Source organism: Megachile rotundata, chromosome 1 (assembly GCF_050947335.1).
Source record: "Megachile rotundata isolate GNS110a chromosome 1, iyMegRotu1, whole genome shotgun sequence".
NCBI classification, from domain to species: domain Eukaryota; kingdom Metazoa; phylum Arthropoda; class Insecta; order Hymenoptera; family Megachilidae; genus Megachile; species Megachile rotundata.
In genome coordinates this window covers 9,176,026-9,188,922 of record NC_134983.1, presented here as the reverse complement: position 1 = coordinate 9,188,922, position 12,897 = coordinate 9,176,026, and the positions used below count along the sequence as shown (strand labels likewise).

General features: G+C 35.5%; 1 protein-coding gene across 2 annotated transcripts; it reads right to left on the bottom strand.

Annotated features, from left to right (window-relative positions):
* Nucleotides 1–466: 466 nt before the first annotated feature.
* Nucleotides 467–12,100, bottom strand: LOC100879805 (uncharacterized). 2 transcript variants are annotated; one of them, XM_076538524.1, is made up of 6 exons: nt 11,805–12,100; nt 11,576–11,737; nt 7,424–7,806; nt 6,015–6,410; nt 5,314–5,715; nt 467–1,189 (listed from the first exon to the last, which is right to left on the bottom strand). In XM_076538524.1, the coding sequence occupies exons 2-6, from the start codon at nt 11,720–11,722 to the stop codon at nt 709–711; spliced, it is 1,809 nt and encodes a 602-aa protein (XP_076394639.1). In that variant the 5' UTR covers nt 11,723–11,737; nt 11,805–12,100; the 3' UTR covers nt 467–708. The 2 variants fall into 2 exon arrangements, with proteins under 2 accessions (XP_076394639.1, XP_076394646.1); XM_076538531.1 differs by having other exon boundaries at nt 11,576–11,725.
* Nucleotides 12,101–12,897: the final 797 nt, after the last annotated feature.

The following is a 12,897-nucleotide window of genomic DNA, read 5'->3' as shown; positions in this document are numbered from 1 at the left end:
GCAAAATGGTGCAACAATTTGGAAACGTAAACGTGTTTTGTATTCAAACATTCTCTGCTGTCTGTGTGCACATTAACGTGTATCAATTTAGTAGTTAGTGGCCTATTAAGCAATCGCCGATCAACGAATATCTTACGATTGTACGAGTGAAACTGCTGGAAGATATTTCTACGTCCTCGGTGAAAATGTCAAGGCAAGGTGGAGCTCGTGAGATAATTCGATCTGGCGGAACATTCAACACGAAGCCCAGCGCACGTAAAATAAAAACTTGATAAGCAAACGATAAAACATAATTGAATATATTAATTTTTTATCTCCATAAAAGTCCATATAAATTTCGAGAAAAAAATTTTACATTTTTTTACTTAAAATGTATGGGTCAACTGTTTTGAAGTTGAAATTGAAATTAATTTCAACAATTCCTGTCCTTGTTCAAGAATGTACTTCATAAAGCAAAAAGAGAAAATGAAAAACACACTAACAGACTTTATTATTTCTCATTTAATTATTTGTTTCGAATAACATCTAAACGTTTCAGAGCTTCCAAAATATCACCTTCAAAATTAAGTCTTGCATCAAACCACCTGGGCAAGGTCTTAAAAATTGAAATTAATTTATCGAAACATTCGACAGCTATTTACATCTATTAACAAACATCCATGTACTTATCAACGCATTATTCATCTTATCTACAACGACAGATTCATCTCAATTCGTTCCGGAGATGCTATCGCTAAATCGTTTGAATCCCTCAATGGTGTCGACATCTTTCGAAATTTCTTCAGCATTCTTCGAGTCATTAGTAGTCGTCTCTTCTAAAGCGACCGTAGTATCGCAATCTACGCACTCGTTTTCTGTAGTTGTAGCCACGATCTTTTGGGCCTCGAACTCGTACTTGTCCGTGTTAGCGTAATCTTCTTCAAGAATGGGTTTGTGATTAAATGGAACTGAATCGTTTAGACTAGAAGAGTCGTTTGTCTGCTCAAACTTTTTTGTCTCGTTTTCTGCGTCGAGAATCGTTTCCTGATATCGATTGGACGCTAAAGTGTCCTCCATTTCGTTGTTCACGAATTTTGATCGTTCAACGGCTATATGTTTGGCGATTGTTTCTAGCGGTGACCAAACTTTGTTAACGAACTGTTGTTGCTCTGCGGGTTCCATGGACTCGGATCTGTGAATTATGTCGTGTCTGAAAGTGAAAGTTATATCTTTAGTATTCCTCCCTTTTTATTATTCTGTTGTTTATTAGATATGATGAATGTAGAAATAAATTTTGATACTGGAAGGAATATTCTGTATACATAGTTTGAAACTTTTTGTTAAAATAGATTAATTTGGTGTTTTTTGAGTTTAATTGTGAGAAGTTACAATTGAAACTGTAGTATGGTTCTCGATATATTGCCATGCAAGACAATTTGCAAATTTGGGGATTTTAGAATTTCAAGAACTCAAAGTTTAGAAATTTGAGAATTTAAAAATGTGGAAATTGGAAATTTGAGATTTTGAAATTTAGAGGTTTGAAAGTAGGAAATTGCAAAATTGAGAAATTTGGGAATTGAAGAATATGTAATATGGAGAATTTGGAACCCAGAGATTTTGGTAACTAGGGTGTTTGGTAAGTAGGGAATTTGGTAATTTGGGAATCTAGGAAATAAGGAATTTGGGAACTAGGGAATTGGGAACTAGAGAATTTGGAATCTAGGAAGATTGGGAACTAGGGAGATTGGGAACTAGGGAATTTGATAATTAAGAAATTTGGGAACTATGGAATTTGGTAACTAGGGAATTTGGGATCTATGGAATTTGGTAACTAGGGAATTTGAGAACTTGGGAATTTGGTAACTAGGGAATTTGGGATCTAAGGAATTTAGGAACTAGGGAGATAGGAACTAGGGAATTTGGAATCTAGGGAGATTGGGAACTGGAGAATTTGATAATTAGGAAATTTGAGAACTATGGAATTTGGTAAGTAGGGAATTTGGGATCTATAGAATTTGGTAACTAGGGAATTTGAGAACTTGGAAATTTGGTAACTAGGGAATTTAGGATCTATGAAATTTGGTAACTAGGGAATTTGAGAACTTGGGAATTTGGTAACTAGGGAATTTGGGATCTAAGGAATTTAGGAACTAGGGAAATAGGAACTAGGGAATTCAGAATCTAGGGAGATTGGGAACTGGGGAATTTGATAATTAGGAAATTTGAGAACTATGGAATTTGGTAAGTGGGGAATTTGGGATCTATAGAATTTGGTAACTAGGGAATTTGAGAACTTGGAAACTTGGTAACTAGGGAATTTTGGGACTAGGGAACTTGGGAGCTTAGGAATTTCAGAACTTGGAAATTTGAGATCTTGGAAATTTAGGAATTTTGTAATTTTACCATTTGGGGACTTAACAATTTGGAAATTTTGTAGTTTGATAAATCTGCAATTTTTTCATTTAAGCATCTAAAAATTGGAGAGTTCAAAAAATTGCAAGAATTCGGGAACAGAGAATTTCTTATTTGAGAACTACAGAAATGTGTAAACTTAAGATCTGTAAATCTTGAAATCCCTAAATCTCGCCATTAAGTAAATTTCTGCAATATATCACTCCACATGAAGTAAGTAGACAGATACAAAATACGTTCAACCACAAGCGTCAATTTCCGCACCGACGATCATCTCATTAATAAATTATGCAATCATCGACCAATTAACCGCACCATATACATTACGTTTATTACGATCTCCATATACGTCACGTAAAAATTGAACGAGAGTGGTTGTTACTTTTACGGTTACATGCCATAAAGCAAGTCGTTATACGTTCACCGATGCTATCACGCAGAGGATGACCGAAGTTTGAACGAATTTACGACGGGTTATTTTCGAGAGGATCAAGCGTTTCTGTTTCAAATTCGCTCGATGACATTTCACGGGGCCATCTTTAACGAGCCATCGAGCGGTCTCGTTCGATTTTTTATGAAATCGACGCCACCTGCGCTCACGTTCGGTGAAAGTTCTCGTATATGGCGGTTTAAAACCGTTCTCGGCGATTTTGCGGATAAATCTAGCCATCGAACGATGCCACAAACGCTATTGTAACGATTCCGCGATCCACGATCGATATGTAACCATCTTTCTTCTTACGTAATGAAAACATGGCGTGGGTGAAATATTTTTTTACTTGAAATGCTATTACTTCTCGAATGCGAAGTATCTTTGTTTTTTTAGGATTTGCAAGCTTATTTTTTGAAACTGAAATTTTGTTTCCAAGTATAGACATTGTAATTTGTAATTTAATAGTGGAATGAAGAATTCACAAGTCTTTCTTATTGCGAAATTTTTTACAGTGCTTTTCTTGAGACACGAGCCGATTTTTATAATTTATGTGTATGTAGAACTAATGTGTTAATTTGCGAACTTCTTGCGTTTGGAAATTTGGAACTTGGAAGTTTGGAGTTTGGTAATTTGGAAACTAGGGAATTTTGGCGCTTGGGAATATCGAAACTAGGGAATTTTGGCGCTTGGGAATTTGGAAATTAGGGAATTTTAGCGCTTGGGAATTTGGAAACTGGGGAATTCTTGCGCTTGAAAATTTGGAACTTGGAAGTTTGGAGTCTGGTAGTTTGGAAACTAGGGAATTTTGGCGCTTGGGAATATCGAAACTAGGGAATTTTGGCGCTTGGGAATTTGGAAATTAGGGAATTTTAGCGCTTGGGAATTTGGAAACTGGGGAATTCTTGCGCTTGGAAATTTGGAACTTGGAAGTTTGGAAACTAGGGAATTTTGGCGCTTGGGAATATCGAAACTAGGGAATTTTGGCGCTTGGGAATTTGGAAATTAGGGAATTTTAGCGCTTGGGAATTTGGAAACTGGGGAATTCTTGCGCTTGGAAATTTGGAACTTGGAAGTTTGGAGTCTGGTAATTTGGAAACTAGGGAATTTTGGCGCTTGGGAATATCGAAACTAGGGAATTTTGGCGCTTGGGAATTTGGAAATTAGGGAATTTTAGCGCTTGGGAATTTGGAAACTGGGGAATTCTTGCGCTTGGAAATTTGGAACTTGGAAGTTTGGAAACTAGGGAATTTTGGCGCTTGGGAATATCGAAACTAGGGAATTTTGGCGCTTGGGAATTTGGAAATTAGGGAATTTTAGCGCTTGGGAATTTGGAAACTGGGGAATTCTTGCGCTTGGAAATTTGGAACTTGGAAGTTTGGAGTCTGGTAATTTGGAAACTAGGGAATTTTGGCGCTTGGGAATATCGAAACTAGGGAATTTTGGCGCTTGGGAATTTGGAAATTAGGGAATTTTAGCGCTTGGGAATTTGGAAACTGGGGAATTCTTGCGCTTGGAAATTTGGAACTTGGAAGATTGGAGTCTGGTAGTTTGGAAACTAGGGAATTTTGGCGCTTGGGAATATCGAAACTAGGGAATTTTGGCGCTTGGGAATTTGGAAATTAGGGAATTTTAGCGCTTGGGAATTTGGAAACTGGGGAATTCTTGCGCTTGGAAATTTGGAACTTGGAAGTTTGGAGTCTGGTAGTTTGGAAACTAGGGAATTTGGGCGCTTGGGAATTTGGAAACTAGGTAGTTTTGGCGCTTGGGAATTTGGAAGCTAGGAAATTTTGGCGCTTGGAAATTTGGAGTTTAGTAATTTGGAAACTAGGGAATTTTGGCGCTTGGGAACTTGAAAACTTGGGAATTTGGAAACTAAGGAATTTTAGTCCTTGGGAATTTGGAAACTAGGGAATTCTTACGCTTGGAAATTTGGAACTTGGAAGCTTGGAGTTTGGCAATTTAGAAAATAGGGAATTTGGGTCCTTAGGAATATGCGAACTAGGGATTTTCAGAACTTGGAAATTTGCGAGCTTGGGAACTAGGGAATTTGGTAGCTTGGTAATTTGGTAACTACGGAATTTAAGAACACGGAATTTTGGAACCTTGGGAACTAGAGAATTTGGTAACTAGAACCTTTGGGATCTAGGGAATTTAGTAATGTTGCTTGATTTTAATAAACTTTAATTTTTGTAAATTTCATTCCCTAATTTTTACAAATTTAATTATTAATTTTTATTAATTTCATTCTTTAATTTTTGCAAATTAACATTAATTAACTAGTTGCAATTCTAATATCAATAAACTAAATCAATTTATTTAAAGAATTAACTTGTACATTAATTTACGAGTTTCCTTTTATTTATTCACTCGGCTATTAAATATTTAATTTTGAATGAAGTGTGCATTATACTCTAAAGTATAAAAATTACAATCAAGTCCACGTGTCATGAAAGTGCTAATTGATAACTAACCTCCTAATTAAATCTTACCTGCTCAATTTGTTCTTCTTCCTTGGATACAAATTTAAGTGAAATATCATTTGCTGTCTCTCTTCTTCATCCGTCATTGCTTGATTCGACAAACCTGTCATGGACTGAGGAGGAGAGGCATAAAATTTCGGTCCTCTATTAAACTGAATCGGTCTTCTCAGATCATAGTCCTCCATAGGAACCTGTCTCGGCCTCGTTATTTTCTTATTTTGCTCCATGATGTCTGAAATCGGGTAAATATCTAACATAACGCTGAACGGCTTCGGTTTTCTTCGTTTCGAATAACTGTTCGTGTAGGAACCCGAATTTTCCAGTTGAACATCGAGTGCTGGTTGTTTGTTGTAGTTCAGTGGTCGTCCATGTGCATCGTAGTTGTATCTATAGAGTCCTGTTGGCGAGAACCTAGAAATTAATCGATTTTATATTCATTCTATTTTTATTTCTTCACTTACGTATTTTTGTCATGTTTCTGAAATGATTCACATTTCGAGTGTTAGGAGATTCTTTTCTAATCTACACTACAAATTTTTTACTATTTGTTCACAACAAATTTTCTGTAAATTATTGTTTCCTTCATTGCGTGATTTACTTTATTCACTTATGTTTGACAAGATGGAAAAGTTATGTGATGCACCACTTCATGTTGGTCATTTTTAATTTAACTTCAAGTCACAATCATAATGTCTAAACAAATTGCAAACCTGAAGTTTGACGTAGCCAACAGATTCACGTCAGCAGGATGTTTCGGTTTGTACTGATAAAACGGATCATCATTCATGGGATAAGAATCATCGTCCTCTTCTGACCTATCGTTAGACATCATTCCCCCAAGATCCGACATCATGTCATATTTCTTCGGGTTCACGTAAACCCCAGTGAACTTGATACCCCGATTCGGTGTTTCAGCATCGTTCGTCAAGTATTTAATGATATCTTGAATGTTTCTGGAGGCGTGAGGATATCTGTACTGAGACAACTGAGGGTACCTTGGTCTCTTGAAAGCTGTTGGTTGAGGTGTTTTCAATTCCCAATGGAAAGGCACTGGTCGACTCTCTTCTGAACTTTCGACTTCTTCGCTCGAATCAGGATGCTTGTGCCTGGTTAATTTATTAATACTTTAGCAAGTTTGATATGATGGTTCATGAGTTACAAGCTACATATGAAGGCAGATGTAGACCACCTCTTAGACAGAGGTGACATGTGGTGGAAGATATATAGTAATGACATTTGGAGATATATATGTAGAGGTGACATGTGAAGGGAGATGTGTAGAAGTTACATTTGGAGATAAATATGTAGAAGATACATTTGTAGGTAGACATGTGAAGTTACATTTGAAGGTGCATATGTAGAAATTACATTTGAAGATACATATGTAGATACACAAGTGAAGTTACATTTGAAGATACATACGTATGTAGATCATACATTTGCAGGTAGACATGTGAAGTTACATTTGAAGATACATAAGTAGAAGTTACATTTGAAGATACATATGTAGATACACAAGTGAAGTTACATTTGAAGATACATACGTATGTAGATCATACATTTGCAGGTAGACATGTGAAGTTACATTTGAAGGTGCATATGTAGAAATTACATTTGAAGATACATATGTAGATCATACATTTGTAGGTAGACATGTGAAGTTACATTTGAAGATGCATATGTAGAAGTTACATTTGAAGATACATATGTAGGTCATACATTTGTAGGTAGACATGTGAAGTTACATTTGAAGGTGCATATGTAGAAATTACATTTGAAGATACATATGTAGATACACAAGTGAAGTTACATTTGAAGATACATACGTATGTAGATCATACATTTGCAGGTAGACATGTGAAGTTACATTTGAAGATGCATATGTAGAAGTTACATTTGAAGGTACATATGTAGATCATACATTTGTAGGTAGACATGTGAAGTTACATTTGAAGATGCATATGTAGAAGTTACATTTGAAGGTACATATGTAGATAATACATTTGTAGATAGGCATGTGAAGTTACATATGAAGATACATATGTAAAAGTCACATATGAAGACATGTATGTAAAAGTTACAAAAGTGAAGACAGACATGTAGACATATTGTGTCTTACCTATGTCTCACACGATAAACAAGCGCATGATTGTCGAACAACTGTTTACCCTCCGCTTCCTCGTTGTTTTCAACCGATTTCAGCACTCTTTTACGCAATTTAAAATTATTCAAGTTCTGCGATCTGATCTCAGCATCGGCCGCTTTATACTCGTCAGTCTCATCGTACAAGAAAGGATTCCCAGGATTTTCATTGTCCGAGCGGCTCTCGATGCGAATGTTTGTGCTATTCACTTCGGGCGAAACGGTGGAACTGTAGAACTTTTTTGTCACGTTCGGAGGTTTCTTCAGAGCATTCTGCAGGATGTAGATGTGCTTTGTTTCCTGATTCAGCTTGCTGTTCACCGACGTGGCGGATGTGAAGTCGTATAAGAATATCGCAACCTGAAATGGAACGGAATAAAACCGTTTAGGTCAGTAATACGACTAGTTATTCCACCTTCGCTTCTTTGCGAAATATCTTCTTTCTGTTGGAAGTGACAGACGGATGTAATATTCTACGCCCACGTTTTCTCGAAACGTCTAATGAATTGCGATATTCTATACGAAGCGATTCAAATGGTAATCAGTTAAGAAATAGCTAATTATAGTGTACTTGTAAATATTCAAATGGACACGTAAAATGTTTTTCATAAAATGATTTTGTCAGACATATTACCTCAAGAGTAAATTTGTGTGGCACTCAAATGTTATTAAAATTGAAAATATCAAAAGAGTTGCTATTATGCTGCATTTGAAAGGCTGCAATTTTATAAATTTCCAAAATTGAAAATATAGAAAGAGTTCCTATTATGTTGCATTTGAAAGGCTGCAATTTTATAAACTTACAAAATTGAGAATATAGAAAGAGTTCCTATTATGTTGCATTTAAGAGACTGCAATTTTATAAACTTACAAAATTGAAAATATAGAAAGTGTTTCTGTCATGCTGCATTTGAAAGGCTGCAATTTTATAAATTTCCAAAATTGAAAATATAGAAAGAGTTCCTATTATGTTGCATTTAAAAGGCTGCAATTTTATGAATTTCCATAATTGAAAATATAGAAAGAGTTCCTGTCATGCTGCATTTGAAAGGCTTCAATTTTATAAATTTACAAACTTGCAGCAGTATTATATTAATGACTCATTCAGTTAATGATTTATGTTATTTCAATACGATGACAGTGATTCAATATCATAACACAAGAAATCGAAACGTAACCTATAACTTTTTTAGCACCTGCGTCAGGCAAGACTGACTAATTCCTGCAATATTGAAATAATGAATAAAAGTACATTTTATAATAAAACAATATGGAAATAATTAATAAAAGTTGGTATATTAAATACTATTCATAGTGATGCAATGCTACAAATCATATAAAAAATGAATCTCACAAAATGCGAGTGACAAACGAAAACGAAATTGTTTATCTAAATAATGAATACGCTGAACAAGTAACGTTCGCTTTTTACAGAATAATCTTTAGCTGGAGGAAACATTAGAAAGTGTGTTATTTATGGTAAAGAGTGAAATGCAAACGAGATCCTCTGCAACCTTCGCGATGTGCCACTTGTCCATTTTCGTGGATTCGAGCTCGTTCCTACGCGAGTTAATTCGTGTCAAAACACAGTTAACGCCCTATATGTGAAGTACGCCAGAAATCTCTTTTGACGCTTGGCTCGCCATGCATGCGAACGGGATACACCGAGATTCACGGTGAAATTCTGACTTTTAACGCGGCTACCGTACTTGTTACATTAATCATGGGAGAAAATTCGCGAGATGTAATTGCGCCTATTGTTCTCAACAGTAGACCTTCGTTAGAGAACAACGCGATAAATGCTTTAGTTTTAATCGAACCGTTTACCTTTGCTTGATAAATCTTCCGGTCGAGATGAGAAAACTTTATAACGGATCATTGCTGACGACATGACGCAACGATTCGTCGATTAACTTTTCCTGTGGTAGTAAAATAACTAGTGGAACGGATAATAAAGCTCACGGGTAATAAGGGATAATATAATTAAGCGATTAAACGATATAACAATAGTGAAGTAAAATGGCGAAAGTGCAGCGAAATTGTCGTAAAATATTTTATCTCTGATATCAATCTTTGAATTGAATTTTTTTCTCAAACTTAATACCTGAGTATTAAGTAAAAACTACAATGTTACTACAAAATGTTGACTATGAAACTGAATTCTCGATTTCTTTGTAATTAAACTTCGAGATTTCCACGTCAAGATGAAAGTCAACTTTCCAGCAGTTAGATATCTGATCGAACTTGCAGAATCGTATTTCAGACGATTGTTCATTGCGCCAGTAACAACATCCGCATAGCACGAGTCGAAAGTTTATCGACCTCGAACGATTAGTTACCGCGGCGTAATGTTCGAATAAAACGCAGGCTGGCGGATTGTTAATGATCGATACGTAACGAACCTCGATCACGCAGGCTGTGCCATTGAACCTGACAAACTGCGGGAAGGCAGATGAGCGGTATTTGTAACGAGGTTGCGTAAAAACAGAAACTAGTCCTCGCTAAAGTAGACACCGCGTTATGTAGGTAAGTGGTGTGCAAATATTAGCATAACGAACCAGCGTGCTGCCGATGATTTGTTAAAATGTTAATCCCTCGAAGATTTCACTAATCATCGGTGCTGACGTTCTTGACGAAACGCTATCGAAATTATTCGTTTCAAGATTCTCGTACTGCGTTGACATTTTAAATGAATTATGAAATTTTGGTCGAAATTATTCAGTTATTTTTGGCCAATTTTTATTTGCATGTGATGGATACGAATTGCATTCTGGATTCTATAAGGTTGCTGTATATTACGCATTTATGAGGTTAAAAATTAAATTCGGAATATTATTGCAATGTTCAATTTGGACTCTATTGTGGGAAGATGAAGTTGAACCTTTCAGTCGAAAATATATCTTTCGGAATCTATAAGATCTCAAAGTATCAAGTTATTAATTTGTCAATATTTCGCAATTTCATTAATTCATCAATATCACGCAAATTCATAAATTCATCAATATCACATAAATTCATAAATTCATCAATATCTCATAAATTCATCATTTCAGCAATATTTTGAAAATTCATCAATATATCAGTATTTCGTAAATTCATCAATTCATCAGTATTTTGAAAATGCATCAATTCATCAATTCAGCGACTCATCAATTCATCGATTCATCAATTCATCAATCCATCAATTCATCAATTCAGCGACTCATCAATTCATCGATTCATCAATTCATCATTTCACGCAAATTCATAAATTCATCATTATCTCATAAATTCATAAATTCATCAATATCTCATAAATTCATCATTTCAGCAATATTTTGAAAATTCATCAATATATCAGTATTTCGTAAATTCATCAATTCATCAATTCAGCAACTCATCAATTCATCGATTCATCGACTCATCAATTCATCAATTCATCAATTCAGCGACTCATCAATTCATCATTTCACGCAAATTCATAAATTCATCATTATCTCATAAATTCATCATTTCAGCAATATTTTGAAAATTCATCAATATATCAGTATTTCGTAAATTCATCAATTCATCAGTATTTCGAAAATGCATCAATTCATCAATTCAGCAACTCATCAATTCATCGATTCATCGACTCATCAATTCATCAATTCATCAATTCAGCGATTCATCAATTCATCGATTCATCGACTCATCGACTCATCAATTCATCAATTCATCAATTCATCAATTCATCAATTCATCGATTCATCGATTCATCGACTCATCAATTCATCAATTCATCAATTCAGCGATTCATCGATTCATCGATTCATCGACTCATCAATTCATCAATTCATCAATTCATCGATTCATCGATTCATCGATTCATCGATTCATCGATTCATCGATTCATCCATTCATCAATTCATCAATTCATCAATTCATCAATTCATCAGTTCATCAATTCATCAATTCATCAATTCATCAATTCGTCATTTGAACTGTATATTGAACAAATGACGTAGAAAAACCTTCTAATATAAATAAATTTTGAATGCATAAAATTGAATAAATCCTACATGAATATTTAATGAATGGAATATTTAATAAAAATTTGATAAGGAGATTTTCACCATGAAATTACTTGTATAAGTACTCGAATACTCACAAATAGCACCACGACCACTACCATAACTCCAATCGCAAATTTCCTGGTGATAGAGCTACTGCGATTTCTGTTGTATCGGTCACTACGATCGAAATAAAGTCCGAGCTGAGACGTACTGATCGCACTCCTTCGTCCAGCCTCAAGCATGTCCTTTTGTGATATCTGTCGACTCGTATTCTTTACAATTATTCACAAACGACGCGCAGCATTGTGCTATCGATCAGCTTACCCTTATATCACTCGCAACAAGTACTTGTAAGACACGACTTCCTTCGTAATCATTAAACGATCGCGATAAAAATACAAAAAAATAGCTCAAAAATAGGTAAAAGAGAAAAGAAGAAAATTGAATAGTTCATACAGTATCGATTAGTATTGAACACGATCACGATAATTAGTTTCTCAGGAAATCGTTGATCAATTGTCTTCGATCTTTAATGAATGAATAAAGCAGGCGTGTCGCAAGATCGTGGGACAATATTCTTTCGAAGTTCTATATGCAACTAAAGAGAACTGGTTTCTCGCTACGGAGTTTTCACTGTTCGGATTCTAACATGAACGCAGAAAATTTCTTTGTACGTGGGGGAGGCTCGTTATGGTAGTAGGAGGCCGGTTATGGGCTACTTACGCCATAACATTCAAGTCGAATATTATTGCACGATATCCCAGGAGAATGTCAATGTCATTACGTCACGGTATCTGACTCGATAAATGAACTATTATCCCTGCATTGTTTTGCGCGAGAACATCACCGTAATTACAATCAGTCGTTAGATCGATGAAGCTAAGAAACGTTAATTCGATAATAATTGCGAGCCTCGATTGCGAAAGCGAAACATTTGCCATGCGTTTTGTTTGACCAGAAGCAACGATATTTGGGATTCATTGTACAAAAGAGTATTTCGTAATGGTTAATATTCATGAGCAGAGGTGTTGTAGGCGGAAAGGTGACTCTCGAAGACCCTCTGGCAAATCAGGTGTTTACTCGGTCTTCGTTCACGGTCATTCGAACTTCTTTGAAGAGCGGCTTGGAAAGATGGAAGTTTAATATGAATATAATTTCATTTCATTTCGTAATTTATAATTGTCTTATTCATTACAAAGCAGTTTAATTGTGACCTAAAATGTTGGTGAGCTCCTCAAGTGTCAGAGAGATTAAGGACGCTGAGGTGAAGGGCTAAAGTATCATACACACATTTCGAATTTTCAGATGTCCAACTTAGAAAATTTGGGAATGTGGTAATTAGGAAATGTGAGAATTGAAGAATGTGGGAGTTCGGGAATGTGGAAATTGGGAGATGTGGGAATTGGGGAATGTGGAA

Coding starts and splice junctions, on each gene's coding strand:
- LOC100879805 (XM_076538524.1), bottom strand. CDS start 11,722: ATGCTTGAGGCTGGACGAAGGAGTGCGATCAGTACGTCTCAGCTCGGA. Junction 6,411..7,423: donor GTTTATCGTGTGAGACATAG/GTAAGACACAAT, acceptor TAAATTAACCAG/GCACAAGCATCCTGATTCGA. Junction 5,716..6,014: donor TTGGCTACGTCAAACTTCAG/GTTTGCAATTTG, acceptor ATTAATTTCTAG/GTTCTCGCCAACAGGACTCT.